Source organism: Cibotium barometz, chromosome 21 (genome assembly GCF_041138505.1).
Source record: "Cibotium barometz isolate CiBa-2024 chromosome 21, ASM4113850v1, whole genome shotgun sequence".
Lineage (NCBI taxonomy): Eukaryota > Viridiplantae > Streptophyta > Polypodiopsida > Cyatheales > Cibotiaceae > Cibotium > Cibotium barometz.
Window position 1 is genome coordinate 29858186 of NC_141066.1, and position 21223 is coordinate 29879408.

At 41.0% G+C, this 21223-nt stretch overlaps 1 protein-coding gene across 1 annotated transcript; it reads right to left on the bottom strand.

The window, feature by feature from the left end:
* Nucleotides 1–3968: 3968 nt before the first annotated feature.
* Nucleotides 3969–6589, bottom strand: LOC147627044 (uncharacterized). Its single transcript, XM_086815227.1, has 5 exons — nt 6366–6589; nt 4741–5462; nt 4491–4668; nt 4311–4379; nt 3969–4141 (listed from the first exon to the last, which is right to left on the bottom strand). Exons 1-5 carry the CDS (start codon nt 6574–6576, stop codon nt 3969–3971), a joined length of 1353 nt encoding a protein of 450 aa, XP_086671353.1. The 5' UTR covers nt 6577–6589.
* Between the last annotated feature and the right edge of the window lie 14634 nt (nt 6590–21223).

Consider the following 21223-nt stretch of genomic DNA (forward strand, 5'->3'; position numbering starts at 1 on the left):
GGATCTGTGGTACACAAATTTTGTCATTACGGAATAGCAAACCATTCCGAATCATCCACTGACCTCCTGCAGCCTGAATAGTAGACTGCTCAGTCACCGAGTCTTGGTCAATCAATGAGCTCCCGTCCTGGATCTTTTGCCAAAATGGACCAAAATAACTATCAGTCCTGCAAAGCCCTCTCAATGACTGAAATAAGTCAGTAGAAATCCCGGTGAACGACAAAGTATTCACCTCTCTAATCCGACTAAGCGCATCTGCAATATTATTCATGGACCCTTTCCGATAACGGATCTCAAAATCAAAATCTTGCATTAACTCTGCCCAACGAGCTTTCCTGCCTCTCAAATCATCCGCATCACACACATACTTGATTGACTGATGATCAGTCAATACCACAAACTTGGAGCCATATAAATAATGTCTCCAAACCTTGAGAGCATGAATCACAGCATAAAGCTCCTTCTCAAGGGTTGGCCAACGAGATTGAGTGTCGTCTAGCTTTTTACTTTCAAAAGCAACCGGTCTACCATCTTGAAATAAAGCAGCCCCGATAGCATAGTCACTGGCATCAGTTTCAAGAACATAAGGCCGACTAGGATCAGGCAATGCTAAGATAGATGCTTCCTTGACTTTATCTTTCAAAAGTCTGAAGGCCATATCCAAATCGTTATTCCAAGTGATAGGCTGATTGGACCGAAGTTACAAATGGCACTATCTTAGATATGCTTAGAGCCTATGTTTCCCAGCAACCTAGTGCATGGGATAAGTACATACACCTACTCCAATTTTCTTATAATAATACTCCTCATACTGCTACTGGTCGAGCACCATTTGAGATTATCTATGGAAGAGCATTGCCTATTCCGGCTACTAGACTCTCTCATAAGATTGAAGCAGCCGACCAATATGTTAGAGACTTTGATCGCATTCTATCTGAAGTGCGTGATTGTATTGCAAGAGCTCAAGAGAAGTATACATCTTAAGCAAATAGGAAACGTAAAGATTTTTCATTTCAAGAAGGTGATTATGTACTTTTGAGAATTGAAAAACGTCGATTAAAGAGTGTGAAAAAATTCCCTGCAGTGAAGCTAGCGCCTAGATATTATGGGCCATTTAAAATCCTTCAAAAGATTAATAATGTGGCCTATAGACTAGAGCTTCCATCTAATCGGAATATCCACAATTCTTTTCATATCCATCTCTTGAAACCTTTTCGAGGAACACTTCCTACTCATCCAACATATGAGGAACCACCTCTTATTGAAGGAGAGGAAGAAGTACTAGTTTCTGATGCTATCATTGACCAAGAGATAACAACAACAAGGACAGGTAATCAATACTTCAACTATCTTTTGACTTTTAAGAATCATCCATAAGAAGATGCTAAATGGATGCCTGAGAAATTTTTCCGAGTTTACCCTAAAATTCTTCATTCTTTTCAAACCCAGCAAATCCGCAATTGAGGACAATTGCAAACTCAAGCAAGAGGGATATCATGAGAATATATTTTAAGTCCTCTAGAAAAATACTATTTATCCCCTCTTGAGTAATTTGGGGACGCCTAGATTACTCTTGCGTCATGCCGGCTAGGTTAATATCGTGGGTGATACCACTATAAATATTAATACGTGCGGTATATGACGTATGTTTGAGGCCACCTATGATTATTTCAGCTAGGTTTGTATGGCAGTGTGATTCCTAGGGTACTTACGCCTGGTAGTCATGAGTTGGTGATGATTTGTGCCTGTTTAATATTTGTGAGATTAATTTAATAATTAATTGGGCTTATATTTTCAGGTGATGAAGACTATGGGAATTGAAGAGTTTACTTTGGAAGAAATGTCTTGGTTCATCACATTTCATTTTGGCAAGCATAGTAGCTTGTAACTTTATCAAATGATTTTTCCATTTTGAACTTTAGGAAAGATACATTTATTTATGTGGAATTTATTAAAGCCTATGGCTTTACCCTAGTCCCAATTTGACACTCTATTTTTGTTAAAGAAGAGTGCCGTGCTCTCTAAAAAGCACATCTTGTATATTTTGGGAGCTATGGCCTAATTTTGGTGAAAAAGAAAGCTAATAAAGAAATACTCTTGTGTGGGGAGAGGCCACGTACAAGAGGGGGAAAGACTGCACCCAATATGGTCTTTTTGGAGCTAAGTATTTTTGTTTAAGTGTTTAATTTTTCAATTGATTTGATTTAGTTGAAGCTTACAAGCAATGGTTTTTATGATTGAATTAATTCTCTACTTTTCCACAATCAATTCCTAGAATAAGATTCCGGTTTCATTTTGAAAAACTTATAGGCATGTTATCCAGGTCCCACCTTTTTAGTATTCAAAAAATGGGAGTTGGGAAATTCCCAAACTCACGAATATAGTGTTCTTGAAAAAGGGGAGGGGGGAGAGGTACTATAGACCACGAGGTCTTAGAGACCCTTGTCAGGTGGCATCCATAGCCATCGTGCATTGAAGAGTGCGCACACAAATCTTGATCGAGGGGCTCCACAGTTGAACTCAAAATAGCATAATTCATGATGAATCTTTATAAAAAAATAGAGATTTTTAGGAAATATCTCATAATTAAGATTAGTAGCATTTGAATTGGGGATTTCAAATTTGGAGCTTGTAATTAGGTCAAATCCTGTATGAGGAGAGATTATAGATTTTGATTGTGATTCTAAGTGTGGTTGAGATTAATATTGTGAAAGCTCGAGGGTGTTCATAGGATTGAGGTCAGAATCGAATGCTTTTTTTCATGAGGATGAGCAAATCGACATACATCTAATATTTTTTTGTATTAAATTTTTAATTCTTTTCATGGCCTAGTATTTTTTTAATTGTGTTAGCATTCTCATTTAATAAAACACTCTCTCTCTCTCTCTCTCTCTCTCTCTCTCTCTCTCTCTCTCTCTCCACAATAATACACAATAATGTTTTCATATGGCTAGATACTTAGTGGGTAGCTTTTTTTACCTCAACTCATGTGTAGCAACCTATTTCCCATGGCTCCTACCACTTAATATTATCTAGTGGGTAGCTTCTTTTACCTCAACTCATGTGTAGCAACCTATTTTCCATGGTTCCTACCATCAATCATAGGTGAAGGCTTAAAAATCGATCTCTCATATGATCAATAAACCCTTCAATTGTTTGGTAAATACGTGTGGCCCTCATCATATTCATCGTAACCTAAATATACTTGAGTTGCACCATTCTATATCATGATCCTTGAGAGAAAAACGAGTAAGAACTGGAGCTTGGCATCCGTGCATGCAACCAAGAAGAAGAAAGATAATTTCAATCAAAGAGGAAAGAGAAGAAGTAATAAAGGTAGAAAAGAAGAAACGAGAGCTTGTCATCCATGCATGCAACCAGAAAGCAGCAAGAGAGGGGAGATAAGAAGCAATAGAGGATCCACAAGAAGAAACTCACACTATGCAGGACTCATTTTCAATAAAACACACATATATGTATAACCATTTGCAATCATAACATGAAAGAATACACAACATCAATAGAATGTTTGTGTATGATTTTTTTTTCAATTTTCCATCAGGGATTTTACACATTTTCCTCAAGATAGGAGAGAGGATCATCCTATAAGAACCCATGTAAGCCTATATACTTATATTTGTTGACTTCTATATTCACCTACAATTGGTTATTTATCTAGTAACATATATGTTTGAATTTCAAATTTAAAACCGTCTCTAATATGATTAGATTAAACAGCTATTTGTTAAATTCCCTCATATATATATATATATATATACATATGAAGCATGAGTTTCAAAACTTAGAAAATTAAGTCTTATGTGAAAAATTGGTCATAGACAAGGTCTATCTAATACATCTAGATGTACATGTGTATCTGCAAGGATTAAGAGCTACATACATATATTTTTAATATAAGACTTGTCCATAACTTAACCAGGTTATAAATTTTCTTGGGCATTGTTATGTTACGGAGCTGCGGTTGATTGCTGTTCATTTGATTTTTGGTCTTCATCGTCAGGTTCGTTGTTAAACAATTTGTTTAAAGTGTTCTTTTTGTCCCTTTTGCATATATCAGCCCAAGTGTTGTTCAATTCCTCAAAAGAATCTTTTAGCCCCTTGAGTTTCTTGGTATAATAGTCTGCAAGGCCAAAAAAAAATAAAAAAAAAATAAAAATGAATGTTAGCAAGACTAGACAACATGTTCTTAAGGAAAAACACTCGTCCTAGAGTGAGGAAGTGTGTACACTCAACTCTTCCGCCCTAGGGTAATACCATCATCTTTCAGAAAGGTCGTCAGCTTCTTCTACCTTCGCTTTTAAGAATCTCGTTCACAAGATTTGAAACTTCTTTTGCAGCACCAGCAGCAAGAAAAAAGCCTAGAGCAGTAGTATAAAAGAAAATCAAAAATTGCAGGTGACACAAAAGAAAGATTTATAGATCAGCTGGAGGCAATACGTGAGGAGAGCAACTCAAGCATGCATCTGCACCAATATAGTTGTTGTGGATAATGAACGGTCTGTGTTGATCCTTGCTCACCAGCTCAGCACCACGTCCTGCCCTCTCCAGTCGACGAGTCCCTACCGCCACAGGATAAAGAGAATCTAGGCAGGCCTTCTGCAAGCATGGGACACACTCCTCCCAGATGCATCGTTTCTCTATCATGTCCTGCTGCATGAATCAAACGACCCATCTAACAAGCACGTCGGCATGAAAGTTCTTATTATTCTACTGCCTCACCTTGTCGATCTCGTCCATGTCATCCTTAATTTCACTGGGCGTCATGATCTCTTTTATCATCATGCCCACACTCAGAATGTTACTGTTCTGAGGTGCTACGTAGAATGTTTCCTTCTCCTTGACAACACAGAGGATCTCGGTCCACTTCCGGGGCTGATGATGATGAGCAGCAATTCCAATGGGAGCAGGAAAGCGGTTGATGTACCTTAAGTGAGCAAGGCGTACTAGCGAGACATCTTTGTCATCTGTGGGGGCGTCTGCGCTATCACAGTCGACGATAACGTCAGCTTGGTATTTGCTTAATAACCAGTCCGCCTTAAGAGGACCTGTGGGCACTTTGGGCACCTGCAGAACAGATGCCCTGGCATGGTCAATCACTCTGTTTGTTATATGGCATAGGTATTGGTCGGCGTCGATCACAGGGACATTTAGGGTATACGCCACTGTCTTTTCTTGGTCTGAGAATTTACACATCTTCATTATTTCCTCTTTCTTTATCTCTACGTCTGCTACCTCCGACCAATCATCCACAATCGTTACTCTCTTTACCTCGTTCTTCTTCTTTTTGAACTCCTTTTGTAGTTCAATGATCTGATCCCTGTACTTATCCTCTACCACAAATGTGGCCTTGCACATCCTCACTCCTGGTGTGGAACCGTCTTTCGCCAGCTCCATGAACTCATCGTAAGCATCCAACCGCCACTTCTCTTCTTTGTCATCGCCTATTTATCAGTACACCATGAAAACACAAGGTTGGTTAACTTAGCTTGTTCCCAATCAAACTCTTAGGATTTTCTCAACTACTTGATAACTAGCGCAGCTTCATCCTCAATATGTCACGGTCTCGGATGACCCTGGGGGACCATGACTACACCGCATGGCAATCATTGATTCTGTGTTCTGACCGAATGTCATGTAAGATCAACTCCATCCATCATGCCATCATTAAATTGGGTCCTTAAGTGCGTGAGTACTAAACATAACCATATATCCACCAATGGAGAAGTGAAATGATTGTAAATTACTATGGGCAACTTGTAGTAGAAGATGAATTATGAATACCGTACCCATTTCAAAAGCTCCACACAGCTTAGGCTCTCACATTAAAAACGAAATTAAATGGCTCAAATGTAAATTAAAGATGCATGATGGCAAGGTTAAAAAGACATCAACTAGATTGTAGGCAATGACACAAGACAACAGAATGAATGCTCATAACAGGCAACAGCCCAAGCCTCTATAATAGAATTTGAAGGGCGCCCCTATATATTTTTTCTTTCCCTTTTGAAAGGCTTTGTTTTAACTTGCTTTTTTCTTTATGAAAAGATTGGAAGAGAATAATATAACTAAAATATCCAAAAACTTGAGTCTAATCCTGTTTTCACCCTTCTTGTTGGGAAGGTTTTGACCCCTTTGGAAGGGTATCTGTAACCTTCAAATTCTAGCCTTGTTCAGAATCCAAACATGAAAAATTAGTGATGTCAAAATACTCCAAACATGAAAAATTAGTGATGTCGAAATACTCCAAAGTATGGCTCTGCACAACTCTTTTTTTAAAATAAAAAAATTCATAGCTGCTCGGATCAAGGTGACGATTGATGGAAAAATTTTGTTGGAAGCCTCACCCCCGCGAGAGAGGACCGCTGTTGGGCAGTAGTGCCAGAAAGGAACTGCCAACTGCGAGAAGATTCGCTGCTTGTTCTCGGAGGCGTAATAATCCTTGGCGATCATGGTGACTGAAAACCCGTCTTGAAGCAACCGCAGGGCAGTGGTGAGACCATTCACCCCGCCCCCAATAACGAGTATGTGCGCCTTAGTAGCCTCTGCATCACCCATTTCTCTGTGTGTACAGAGCAGCAGATGCCTTATAATATGGTTTTGTGATCTATTGCATCTCAGCGCTGTTGGCTCAGATATATATATATATATATATATATATATATATAGGGCAAGCACGTACAACATCATGAAGAAGGCCGGCACATACAACATCATAGAAGCAGTTCCGTGCCAACACTAGTAAAAACAATAGACATCGAGGAAGAGTGTGAAAAACCAGAGTATAGATGTATAGTGCATTTTCCACGTGAAATCCAAAAAATATCTCATCGTAGATTCAAAGGTTTTAGAATTGGAACTTTTGGAAGAGGGTGAAATGTTTTTTCTTGCGCACACTACATAGAGGTCCCATTTTGCGTCGAATTTCAGCCATGCACGAGCCTACAATTTGAAAGACAACCCCAAAATTTTAATAATACTCCATTTATTGTGAAGTATACTACTGTTTTTTTGAACTCTATGTTTTTTTTAAGTGTAATTCTTTTAAAAAAAGTGAAGGACGTATCCGTAGGGCCCCCATCAACCTTCAAGTTCTAGGTGTATCGTGTGCCACTGTACGGATGCGTATGGACATAGTATATTGACTCTTGAGCACCACATTAACAATTACATAACATGTGGTTAGTTGAGGAGTAAATGTCTTGCACACCATATTAAAAAGTGGTTTGTCACTTGGTTGAGATGTTAAAGCCTTCAAAAACGGAGAAAAGGGAGGTGAGTGGGGCTAGGGCTGGCGAGTGGGGGAAGGGATTTATAGTATACTCAATACCGGTTTTTTTCTTTTTCTTTTTGCTTTTAGAGATGGGCTAACATCAAAGTTGCTTTCTTAAGTTAAAAAAGTCTAACACCATCCAATTACACAAATTCTGTCTATTTAACTAAATGCACATTACGATTGTTTTAAATTATGAGTACACCAAAAATATCTATTTTATTAAATATAAATTGAAAATATTTTTTAAAAAAGGGCCCTTCATATGTAGGGTTCATCTTTTTTCACCCTTCTATGTGAAGGGAAAATTTTCTTTGAAACACTTCTCTAGGAGTATGCCACTTGTCAACACACATCTATTGTAGGTCAAGTTCTATTCGGAAGAGATCTGCAATGTTCAAAATTGAAAATTGAATGGGGGGAGCATTTAGAGGATTGAGTACACCATATTCATAACATATGGTAGGTTGAGAAACCACTGCCTCTTGGACTGTGGACAAAATATGAACATGTGGTTGATGACTCGGTTGGGGAGTGAAAGCCTTGAAGGACAACTACTCCACAACTAGCACATATTTACATGTAATCGGTGACTCAGTTGAGGAGTTAAACTTTAAAGCCTTGAAGGGGCATTTACAACTACTCGGTTGAGGAGTTGAAGCCTTGAAGAGACATTTTCAAGACTCACACACCATGGGACTAGTTGATCCGTAACCATAGCATTTACAACTACTTGGTTGAGGAGTTGAAGCCTTGAAGAGACATTTTCAAGAGTCACGGACCACGGGAGTAGTTGATCCATGGTTATGGATCTACTGCGCCCATACCATTTACAACTACTCTATTGAGGAGTTGAATGGACGATGGGAGCAATTGGATCAACTACTCCCAATTGAGGAGTTGAATGGACCATGGGAGTAGTTGATCCATGGTTATGGATCAACTACTCCCATGGTCCATGACTCTTGAAAATGTCTCTTCAAGGCTTCAACTCCTCAACCGAATAGTTGTAAACAAGATGATCACTTTTCTTTTGGGTCAAGGATTTGAAGTGGGCAATGGACATACTACATAATCTAGGAGATTGATGTAACATTGTAGGCCCTATCCTCATATAGGTATTTTATAGGTTGATGTAACATTGTAGGCCCTATCCTCATATAGGTATTTTATAGGTTGAGGAGTTAAAGTGGATGTGGTGTAGGAGAGGTCCGGACTCCGTGCCAAGTTCAGGAGACGGAAAACTGGTGGTCACGAGTCCCTTGCCATGTAGTCGTTATAATCAATATATATATATATATATATATATTAAATTGGCTAGAATTAGAAAGTACAGCACAACACACCCACGGGTTAGGTTAAATTTCGGGGAGCCACGATACGTGGCACCCTGCGGGCCCGATCACCCGGTCAGTGGTGGCTGATGACGGGCCCATCTGTAGACATGTGTCCATAAGATATTATGGACATGTGTGCATATCATGTGTGTGCTCGCAGTGCAGTGGATAGATGCTTCGCCTTCCGTGGCAAGGACCCAGGTTCGAATCCAAAAAATATACGGACATGTGTCTATACCTCTTTTGCACCATCGTCTAGACCAAGGCGGTCACCGGGTAGGTGACCACCCGTGCTGGGGCCACGAATTTAACATAAACCCACCCACACCCATGCGTGCCACCCCTTGGAGAGGGAGGGCTTGAACCCACAACCTCCGGTCCTTAATCAATCAGTACGATTCTTTGTTTGTTTTTTGTTTGAGATAACTTGAATTGAACAACAACTCGCTGCCTCACGGTTTCGTCCGAGGTCAGGACTACCTCCGGTCCTTAATCAATCAGTACGATTCTTTGTTTTTTTTTGTTTGAGATAACTTGAATTGAACAACAACTCGGTGCCTCACTGTTTCGTCCGAGGAGATCCGATCCCGCACGACACCTGCACTGTCAGTTTGATAATTAACTCGCAACTCTCATCACAATAAACGCCTGCACTGATGTCAATTTGATCATCATTAACGCGCAACTCTCATCACAATAAACGAAACTGGCATCTCGATTCTCTATATAAGAACTAGTACCTAGCCTAGCTTCGACTCCCCCAGGCGCAGTGCCTCCTCAACATCGCACATTGCCTAGTTATTATGACACATCGCACATTGCCTAGTTATATAATATCATCAAGCAGTTATTATTTGCCGGCATGGCTAATCAAGCTGCGTCTGGGATATCGCGGGGGTTTAAGCCCCATGCACTTGTAATCGGAGGAGGGGTGAGTGGTCTTACCACGGCCAAGGTCTTGCTCGAGAAGGGCTACAAGGTCTCCGTGATCGGCCATGAATATGCATCCATAAAGAAACCAATTACCTCCCAGATAGCAGGTGCCCTTTGGGAGTGGCCACCAGCTGTTTGCGGTAGATCAGAGGACGCCCCTGCTCCCTCCAGTTTTGAAATAATCACGCTGGTAGAAATCCAATTCTAACTTTACGCTTTACATGGCGCTGTTGCAGGCTCGCACAACACCGACCAGCAAAGTCTCGAAAGGTCGCAAGGTTGGTGCATGAAATCTTTCCACGAGTTCGAGAAAATGGAGAAGGACGCCACTCCCGGCGTCCGCATGTGCATGGCCAACTTCTTCTTCCAAGAGAGCATCGATGGTAACGACCTCGAAAACAGGAAGCGAGAAGGGATGAAGAAGCATGCCGTGCTGGAGTACAGGAAGTCTCTCGATATTGTGGAAGAGCTTGGCGTCAAGGAAGAATATGGGATTAAGGACGCGTATCAATACAAGGCGCCTGTTATTGACACTGATCAGTACATGGGCTGGCTGACCGAAGATGTGTCAAACAATGAGAATGCCCGTCTTTTCCAGCTGCTGAAGCCCTTGCGAAAAGAGCTGAGGGAAATGGAAAAAGGCTTGCTATCTCTGTACAAGGCGGACCTGATAATTAACTGCACGGGCCTGGGGTCGAGAGAATTGGCAAAGGATGATTGTGTCTACGCACTTCGCGGAGCCGTTCTTCGGCGTGTGGCCGACGTCCTCGACGAGAAGATCAAAGGGAAAGAGGACGGCAACCTTCCTCAGGCGATGTGCATCTCCCTGGCTGGACGTAAAGATGCAACCGACATGGTATTCATCGTTCCTCGCAACGACAATATCGTGATTGTGGGTGGTATCACGGAGCCAAATCAAACGTCACTGGACATAGATGAGGTACTACGTCATAGTGTAATGGTTTGCCTTATAAGCTCCATGTTTGCGTGTGTTGCAGCCGTGCATTTATATAATCACTACTGCAGAAGACGAGCGCTAATTACAATATATTGTCAGAAAAATCATGCTCCTGTGAAAGATATGTGGGAAAGAAACGTCATGTTTTACCCTAAACTGGAGAAGACACCTCCTGATAACCTATACCCAATCGCAGTTGGACTTCGGCCTGCTCGACGCGGTGGCGTGCGGCTTGAGCACGAGGGTGGCACTCGCATTATTCACAACTACGGACATGGTGGTTCAGGTATATTATATTTATTAGTCAAATATAGTGTATATTAGTGATTCATACCGTAATTTCGAGCCCCTTCAACGTTCGTCATGTAAAGCCCCTAAGATTCAAGCTGACAGTCTGTTGCTTCCGCGATTTCAATCGGTTCTCTGATTTCCGAGGTCAGTCAGTGGCCATTTCAATCTCAACCCGCCGTGTAGCTGTGGTCTGTAGGCAATTACGTCCATGGATAAATCCCAACCATATTTTCGGATGCATTTGAAGAAGAAAGCGTGATTCATAATTTCCTATGCTAAGGTCATCACATTTTTTAACTCACATTTGGCTGCCAGGTTTCAGTTTCTCCTTCGGATGTGCAAATGAAGTTGCAGAGTTAGCAGATAACATCACCAGCAACAACGGTGGATAGCTACCATTCATTCTAGTACCTTGCATCCTTATATCGCCGGACTTGATGAATATTTGATCAATATGGTTTTGCCTTGCAGGGAATTACATCACGGAAAAGCTAAAGGCCATCGGTCAAGAATTGGAGGTGAGTAGTTTTTATATTAAAGATGTCGACACTGGGCTATGAATGTGATTTCTGGAGTCTGTGATTTTTTGACAGACACGATTCATAACGTGATTAACTTGCATTGCTGACCATGCACAGAATCTCAATAATAACCGGAAAAAGGAGTCCCTAAGGACCTAGGGTCTCCAGAGGGCATGAGCTATACAGCAATCAAAATTAAAAGATTGTCGTCATACTATCAGCTAGAAAATCTTTTCGAGGAGAATTAATTATCCTGAGACTGAATCATCCACTTAAGAAGCCCCATATGTATTATATTTGATAGTTTTGTTATATGTATTATATTTGATAGTTTTGTTATTTGGTAATCTTGACACTACTATTAATAACACATGCTTTATATAGCTGGACATGGTGCTGTCTCTTTAAAATAATATCAATGCATAGATTCTCTTGGCACATGTTAGATTTTGTATGTTACCATCTAGTTATGTTAGCAGTCATCTCCTGTCATCTCCTGTCTGTACCATATTACTCAGCAGGGAGTGAAGGCCATTGTTGTGGGTGTGCCCACCCGTGTATGAGTTTTCTCTATTTTTCCCATTGTCCATTTTTCCCATGTATGATATAGTCTATGGTTATGTTAGCAGTCTGTACCATATTACTCAGTAGGGAGTGAGGGCCATTCGCCAGTGTATGAGTTTTATCAATTTCTCCCATTGTCCATTTTCCTAGTTGTGGGGGTGCTATTATTCCTAGTTATAAAAGATGTCGATGTTGGGCTATGAATGTGATTTCTGCAGTAAGTGATTTTTTGACAGACACGATTGATAACGTGATTATCTTGCATTGCTGACAATGCACAGAATCTCAATAATAACCGGAAAAAAGGAGTCCCTAAGGTCTACAGAGGGCATGAGCTATAGCAATCAAAATTAAAAGATTGTCGTCATAATATCAGCTAGAAAATCTTTTCAAGGAGAATTAATTATCATGAGAATGAATCATCCACTTAAGAAACCCCATATGTATTATATTTGATAGTTTTGTTATTTGGTAATTTTGACACTACTATTAATAACCCATGCTTTATATTGTTGGACATGGTGCTATCTCTTTAAAATATTATGAATGCATAGATTCTCTTGGCACATGTTAGATTTTGTATGTTACCCTCTATGTTATGTTAGCAGTCATCGCTTGTTTGTACCATATTACTCAGTAGGAAGTGAGGGCCATTGTTGTGGGTCTGTCCGCCCATGTAGAAGTTTTCTCCATTTTTCCCATTGTCAGCAAAGATGTCTTTGATGAGCATGTTCCAACTTCCACTGTTGAGGAGCCACCACTTCTTGGAGAACTAGATGAGTATGAGAATAATTCCCACGCTATTGTTCCAGCTAGCCATTCTCAATCAGTTGTAGAGGTTGAGCCTAAGGTTGGCCACAGCAACATGCAGGAAGCTTCGCGTTCTGTTCGGGTACCAAAGTGATTGTTGGATACCATTCGGGAGTCAAGTGTTACAGAGTATCCCTCCGAGAGCATCATGGAGGATGGACCTCGGAGATCACATAGAGTTCATGATAAAAGTTAGTTAGAGGAGCTTTTACAAGTGAACGATGCATTGATGTCTTGTATCATTCGGGACAAAGAGTCTACTTAAATTAAGGAAGCTCTTTCCTAGGAGACTTGAAGGAAAGCCATGCAAGTGGAACTTGAAGCCATAGAGAAGAATAGAACTTGGGAGTTGGTACCAAGGCCATCAAAACGGTAAGTCATTGGTGTCAAGTGGGTCTACAAGACCAAGTATACATCCGATGGGTCCGTAGACAAGCACATGATCAGACTTGTGGCTAAGGGCTATGCTCAGCGGCCTAGCATTGACTATATGGACACTTTTGTCCCAACAACTAGGATGACTATGATTCGGACAATTCTTGTCGTTTCCTCTTGTCAGTAGTGGCCGGTGTATCAGATGGATGTGAAATTTGTGTTCCTGAATGGTGACTTGTAAGAGGAGGTATATGTTGAGAAACTTCCAGGCTTTGAGGTTTCAAGATCAAAAGGTATGGTTTAGAGGTTACGAAAGATCTTATATGGTCTTAAACAAGTTCCCAGGGCTTGAAACCAGAAGATTGATTCTTTCTTTCTTAGAAAGGGTTTCCAAAGATCCGTTGCAAATCCAAACTTGTATCTCTTTTGGAAACGTGGTATGGTCACCTTGATTATTCTCTATGCGGATGATCTCATTCTCACTAACGATCATATGGAGCACATCGTTGTGATAAAGGCTGCCTTGTCATAGGAGTTTGAGATGACGGGTTTAGGCTTACTTCATTTCTTTTTGGGATTGGAGATTTGGCAGACCCAGAGGGGGTTCTTTGTTTCTCAACAACGATATGTTCATGAGTTGTTAGAGACCTTTGGGTTGGAGAACTGCAAGCCTACTTTATCTCCTATGGACCTGAATACCAAACATATTGTACATGATCCTTGTGAGCAAGTTGATGCCTCCTTGTATCAAAAACTTGTCGATTCATTGATTTGGTTGCTGATCACCAGATTGGACTTGAGTTTTCCAGTGGGATTGTTGAGCTCATTTATGCATACACCTTTAAAGACTCATTGGAACACAAGTTTACGGATCTTGCGGTATTTGCAAGGTACAAAGGATCTTGGACTCTTTTATAACACTCGAGGGGAAACGAAGGACCGAGTCAGTCTTCGAGGTTGGAGTAACTCTGATTGGGGAGATCTAGACATGAGAACAAAGGTTACTTCTTGGGAAGATTGGGTTTCCACAAAAGGACCCCACGATCATCCAGTGCAACAACCAGAGTTGTATAGCTATTTCTCGGAACCCGTTCTTCCATGCCCAAAACAAGCACATAGAGATACAATATCACTTTGTTCATACGAAGATTTTGGCTGGTGACATCTTGCTAGTCAATGCAACGGACCTCTTCACAAAGCCTTTACCTTAGCAGATGCTCCGTCAGCACTCCAACTCACTGGGGTTGGCTCCACATCCAAGAGCTGAGAGGGGATGTTAGCATTCATCTCTTGTCTGTACCATATTACTATGTAGGGAGTGGGCCATTGTTGTGGGTGTGCCCGCCTGTGTATGAGTTTTCTCCATTTTTTTCAGTGTCCATTTTCCTAGTTGTTAGGGTGCTATTTTTCCCTCTCAGTCTGTAGGTGTGGCTAGTCAGGTCGAGCCAATTACTTTTTTTGTTGGCTGACTTGTATTTTCTATTAGCCGACTTTTATTTTTGCTAGTAGACTAGATATTCTCCAATCGTGGACTCTTCAAGGACTTTCGACCTGTTTTTGTATTGGCCGACCAACAACCCCAACCCATATATATGTGGGCCTTGTTCCTCCACTTGTTTTTGTACCAAATTCAGGTGTGTATAACAGAGTTTATACAGCCTTCTCCTCTCTTGCATTTCTGTACTTTCTACTCTCAATATTTTGTCTCATTTCCTCTACTCATTTTGACATGTTATTCCTTCTCCAGCATTGTTCGGCTTTGAAGATGTGATTTATATTATCTACTTGTTTTTCTCTAAGAGAAGAATCTACATTACATTATTAATAGGTAAAAACGTATTCATAAAGTTGAAGGCGAACGAGTTCTTAGCAAAGGAGATTAAGAAATAACATTTAAGGCTTGTAGCCTCCATAGATACGCTTTGAAAGGTCATATGCATTATTTATGATTAGTATGTTTCAATTCACTATTACTTATGCTATTCTAACAATCAATCTTATTTCTAGAAAGAAAATTTATAGGTATTCTTTATTTATTTATTTATTTATTTATTTATATTTTTTGTGTTTGATAGTGTGTGAGTTAGTTTCTCATGCTTCAAGTCTCTTCCTCTTATTGTATTTTTGTTCGATCTTTGGTGAGCCATGTACTTTCTATGCACTTTTTATGTACCTTTTTCAAGCATCTTCCTTGTATATATTTTACATATTGTTTTTGCACACCTGTAAGAAAGCATATCTTGAAACACAACAATCTTTCAAAATCAATGAAGTGTGTTATCACCATCTATTTATTCCCACTCTATCATATCAAACTAAGTGTATTGAATATCATGCTTTTGAGATATTGACCAATGACTTAGAGTTGGACAATGATTTGTGATGGAATAATGATGTGCTATAGCCTATAGTATCTATTGAATTTGCTTGAACCTTTTTCTTCAATGGAGATGACCTAGGTAATTGTCACATGCATCCTGCACTTGGATGCCACGTGGACATATTTCTCCAGTAGTAGGTACAGGACCTAGAGTGGAAAGTGGTGCCATGTGAGCCCCAGTCCGGGGGGACGAATTAACCAAGGTTCCACTCTAAGCGTCCAAGGTCAGGTGTACAAGTCCCATGGTCTTGGTCAAGTGGTCAGGTGTACAAGTCCCATGGTCTTGGTCAAGTGTGCATTGTCCTCCACATGAAGTAGTGCCAGCCCGTACTCTAAGAATGATGTCAGGTGTCCTGAGTGTTTGGTTTGCAACTCTCTAGAATGATGCCAGGCATCTTTCTAGAAGCATGTAGTGCATGTAGAAGAAGGGAACAGCCCTTAAGGGTACCCTACGAAGGGATGTGTATTCCTTGAGTAGGCAAGGGTAGGCCTTAGGCCACAAGGTCAGGTGTACAAGTCCCATGGTCTTGGTTAGGTGTGCATTGTCCTCCACATGAAGCAGTTCCAGCCCGTACTCTAAGAACTATACATTCAATGAGTGTTGCAGAGAGGCCATCAACTTAGTTAATAACCTGCAAGACCAAGATGTAGAAGTTGTCCACTCAAACCAAGCGCGATAAAGGGAACATCATCCACCACTCTACATTATAGGGGTCCTCAAAACCACATAAGAAGGCTTTAATCAAGGACATAAGCATGGATAAGTTGGCAAAGAATATGCTTAATTGATTAGGCCAACATTGGCAGATTCAACCTCAAAGGCAACCTAGGCTCAAGGCCAACCCCATCTTGTTCCTAAAGATGGACAACCTCATCTTGTTCCTAAAGATGGACAACCTCACCTATTTCTATAGAGATATGGTTTAGTGCACAATCTACCACCAAAACTATGCAAGCACAGAGTATCCATAGCTTAGACTAAGATCACATCAACTCTGTGCTCATTGCCAGCACTATGGGAACCAGACACATCTTATTGCTATTACTAGGGAAATACCCTCATGGGAATCCCAAGCACCATGACCATTACTCCTAGCACCAAGGCAACTTTTGGTCTTATCAGCTCTACCAACCTCACCCCAACCGGCACAAGTGAGAACACCATAATGCCAATCGTGTACAAAGGAAAGAAGGGAACTACAATCTTAGATGGTGTCAACATAATCACCAAGGATTGTTCGGAGGCCTGGGGATCTTGCCACTTGTAGATACCAATCTTTGTGGTGAAGCTTGCCAATGGTAATACTCCCAAACCCTTAGGAGTCTTGCAAGACGTAAAGACCAAGACCTTTGGGCTGAGCTTCCATCGTTCCTTCATGGTGATGGATTTCTAGAGAAGAAGGTCCTACATGATGATCCTCAAAAGACCATACATGTGTGATGCAAGAAAGGTACACAATTGGGAAACCAATCACATTTGCATTTGCAAAAAGGACAAAACCTTGAAGATAAACTTGGAAAATAGGGAAGACTCGTCTATTAAGCCAATGTATTCTTATCGATGAGTCTGGTACTATTCGGAGGACTGCTTCAATCAATATATATAAATGTTGTAACAACTTTTTGGAAGTGTTTAGATAGTGAAGGTGAGAACCAATAATATGAAAAACTTCCAGAGCCTGACAACTCTGAGAACTAGATTCATGTCCTAGTCACCATGGACACTCTTCCACAGAAGCATGAAACATGATTTACAAGATTGGATAGGATTGAAATCACCTTCCTATACATACTAAGCACCATCAACCCTTGTGGTGTGGCAAAAACAAGAATAATTGCAAAATCAACTAGCCTCAAGCTTGAGTTTCCCCTATTTGTATGGCCTTCATTGGTTGACATTGGGACTAGCCATAATCTCATGTCCTGGGAAACATGGACCTCATTAGTCCACCCATCCTTGATCTCATCAATTGTCATCCTTACCGTCGTGGACAAATATCAAACCTTAACAATGGGATACTTTGATATGGAATGCTTCATTGCCTGTAACCCTATGCAAGTTCTTTGTAACCTCGGCAAGTAATGTAAGAAAACATCAACCTCAGATGTAGATGGATTAGGGACACTAGTTATAAAGTCAATTGCCAAAAGTGGTCCACAATGTTAGAATCCCCCACACGCACCATAGTTGTCTTTGGCTTAGGGACACTAATTATAAAGTCAATTGCCAAAAGTGGTCCACAATGTTAGAATTCCCCACAGGCAGCATAGTTGTCTTTGGTTGATAAATGAAGAGTTTCCAATTGACTTTAGGGGCTAGGCCTCATGCTTAAAGCAAGGGCTCTTGATTTAGAATCTCAAAAAATCCAACATACTTTGATCCTTGGTGTTGACCACCTCCTCAAGCCAAATCGAAGTAATAACACCTTGTCAGGGCAAAGAAGAAGGCCAAGGTCCAAGCACCAAGCCCAATAATCCCACACGGAGATTTATTAATAAGAATGGGTACCAAAGAGTAGCTTGGCAAGCCGAAGTGACCTATGATGCACAAACAAAGACTTGGCATCCACCCTTCCATCAGGCATCCACAAGCAAATCAAATCCCTTAGAGTGGGAGCATACGGCTATAAAGTCCCATTCACATGGTGAACCCTACTCAATCTCCACTAAGCTCCTCGACACACAAGGATTTTACATAGGGAACTTGCCCATTTGGGTTCTCAAATCCAAGTGGGTAGAGCCACACCTAGAAAGGTGAGCCTTGTAAATGCCATGGACCTCCAAGCTCATTCCAAAACCCATGCTCTACTAGATTCCTTGTCAAAGTGCTTGACGCCCAAGGCTTCTATGAGAGAAACCCTCACATTTGGGATCCCACCCTCATAAAAAACTATAACAACCCAAACAAAATCTCCCATGAATGCCAAAATGAGATGGTTTGGGTACCAAAAGCCATACCATTGCTGATTGGTATTGTATATTCAAGTGTTTTATGCATGCGCATTAATTAATACATGTATGAACCTTACCCCCCGCCCTCCTACTCTGCTTGATCTCGCCCACCTCCCTCAGTGTAGCTGAGACCCTGTGGCTGAGTCCCTCCCTGCACTCCCCACACTCGCCTGCAAACACGGGCACCTCTCCCGAGTCACCAAGAACCCCCCTCCCTGCACTCCCCACACTCGCCTGCAAACATGGGCACCTCTCCCAAGTCACTAGGAACCCCCCTCCCCCCCCACGTGCCTACCATCGAAGATCTCCCCTCTCCCCTTGAATTTATAAGAAACAAGAGTTACCTAATTATAGTATGTTTTTAATTTAGTAGCTGTTTAATTGTGGTATTTTTCTTTTCTAGAAATATACTATAATTAAAACATACTATTTCTGAACCTTAAACTTTATAAGCTTAAAAGAATTATTCTAAGGATTTCGAAGTTTATTTAATTAATAACCATTCAAAAAAATGCTTTGGGTGCTTATTTGGATACATGCTTTAGCAAGATCAAGCAGACGCCAACACCTTCTTCACTCTCTACTATCGCTTTGGGTTAACGTTGAAGGGTCCCCAACCTCCACACATGAGGATTTTCTAGTCATGATGCAAGAAAAGTAAGAGAGTCTAGCCCTCATCTTGTTGGCAATCTTGACACCGTGTTGGTAATCTTGACAACATAGAGCACATCGTTTGATCCTTGGTTCCCTCATCATTGTTGGGAATGCATAGCCTGCGATTATAATACATAATGCCATCATCCTGGCTGTACCCTTGAACTCTGTTCAACTCCTATGGAGTTTTGCTTTCCTGCATAAGTAGGGTAGCAATAGGGCCAAAGAATCTATCCTGCATGATCTTCTCTCTTGCTTCAATAATCAAAGGATTTGATACTACAATAATTGCAAGCAAGGAGGGTTTTTTGCTGAGGGCATTTGCTACCACATTTTCTTTGCTTGGGCGGTACTTGATTTCAAAATCAAACTCCTGTAAGGTCTGCATCCACCTTCTTTGGCGCATGTTGAGGTCCTTCTAAGTAAAGATCCACTTTAAGCTCTGATGATTTGTCATCAGAGTGAATCTTTTTCCCAGTAGGTAATGTCTCCACAACTTTAAGGCATAGACTACTGAAAGTAATTCCAGGTCGTGGTTGGACAGCATAATTCCTCTCATGCGTTCTGAGCTTTCGGGATTCATAGGCCACTGCATGACCTTCCTGCATGAGTGCACCTCCCAGGGCAAAACCACTTGCATCAGTTATTACTACCTCAAAGGGTGGAGAGAAATCTGGTAGCTTCAGAATGGGACAGGTTACCAAGGCGGTCTTCAGCTTATCAAAAGCACTCTGGCACCTGGCAGACCATTGAAATGGGGTATTCTTTTTGAGAAGGTTAGTCAGGGGGGAAGCTATGAGAGCATACTTTGGTATAAAAATCTTATACCAACCAGTCAATCCCAAGAATCCTCTGACTTCTTTCACTGTCTTTGGTTCAGGCCAATCTATGACTGCTTGGACTTTTGCAGAATTTGGAGAAATTCCATCTTTGGATACTAGAAAGCCCAAGTATTCAACATGGTCGGCAGAGAAAGTGCATTTGCTCTTTTTTGCAAAGAGTTGGTGCTTCCTTAGAATCTCAAGAACTTTTCTGACATGAGTCTCATGGTCAGCTGCATTCTTTGAGTAAATCAGAATGTCATCAAAGAAAACTAGAACAAAATCATCCAAGTATTCTCTGAGGATGTCCTACATTAGGCGATTGAATGTAGCTGGGGCATTAGTTAATCCGAACGGCATGACAGTAAATTCATAATGCCCATAGCGAGTATTGATGGTTGTTTTCGGTATATCTTGATCATTGATCCTGATCTGGTAATACCCGGATTTGAGATCTATCTTTGTGAAGATCTGGGCTCCATTTAGCCTATCCAGAAGCTCATCAATCCTTGGGATAGGATACTTATTCTTAACTGTCAGCTGATTTAGACCTCTGTAGTCCACACAGAGTCTAAGCGTTCCATCTTTCTTTTTCTGAAAGAGAACTGGCGCACCCCAAGGTGAAACACTAGGTCTTACAAACCCTTGTTCTAACAGCTATCTAAGCTAATCCTTGAGTTCGATGGCTTCAGGAACTGGCATTTTGTACGTGTGTAGGGCTATTGGCTGAGCTCCGGGGGTTAATTCTATCGCATGATCTACTTCCCGAATTGGAGGCATCTCTGTTAATTCTGCTGGGAATAAAGCATCAAATTCATTTAATCATTCTGGTTCTTTAGCCTTAAGCTTTGAGTCTACTGGGTTCATTTTGACAACATAAATTTGCTGCTTCTTTCTAAGTCCTTTCAGCAACCTAGAAGCTTTTACTAATTGAAGGTCTGGGGATCCGAAAACTCTAGTTTCTTGAACTTTGTTCCCATGAAGGTCATGGAAGGAAATGGTTCCATTGTGACAGTGTATGTCAACTAGATTTTTGTAGAGCCAATCCATTCCAAGGATCCTGTTTCAAAAACTCCCAGAGGTAAGACTTTGAACTGACAGTAGCAGCCGGTTACATTACCATCTAGATTGAACTGGATAAGATCTGTCTCATGGTGAGTGAAAAGAGTCTTCCCACTGGCCAATTCAACTTGCATAGGTTTCCCTGATTTCTGTTCTAAGACTAGCTTACGCAAGCATCCAGGGGAAATGAATGAATGAGAACTGCCCGAATCAATCAAAAGCTTAAAAGGCTTACCCTGATATTCTACTGGAGTATGGATGACTGAGAACTGAC

Excerpts from the sequence above, each read along its gene's own strand:
- LOC147627044 (XM_086815227.1), bottom strand. The coding sequence starts at position 6,576 with ATGGGTGATGCAGAGGCTACTAAGGCGCACATACTCGTTATTGGGGGC. Across the intron at positions 4,669-4,740 it reads ACATGGACGAGATCGACAAG|GACATGATAGAGAAACGATG; the intron begins GTGAGGCAGTAG and ends TTCATGCAGCAG. Across the intron at positions 4,380-4,490 it reads TATCCACAACAACTATATTG|GCTTTTTTCTTGCTGCTGGT; the intron begins GTGCAGATGCAT and ends CTACTGCTCTAG.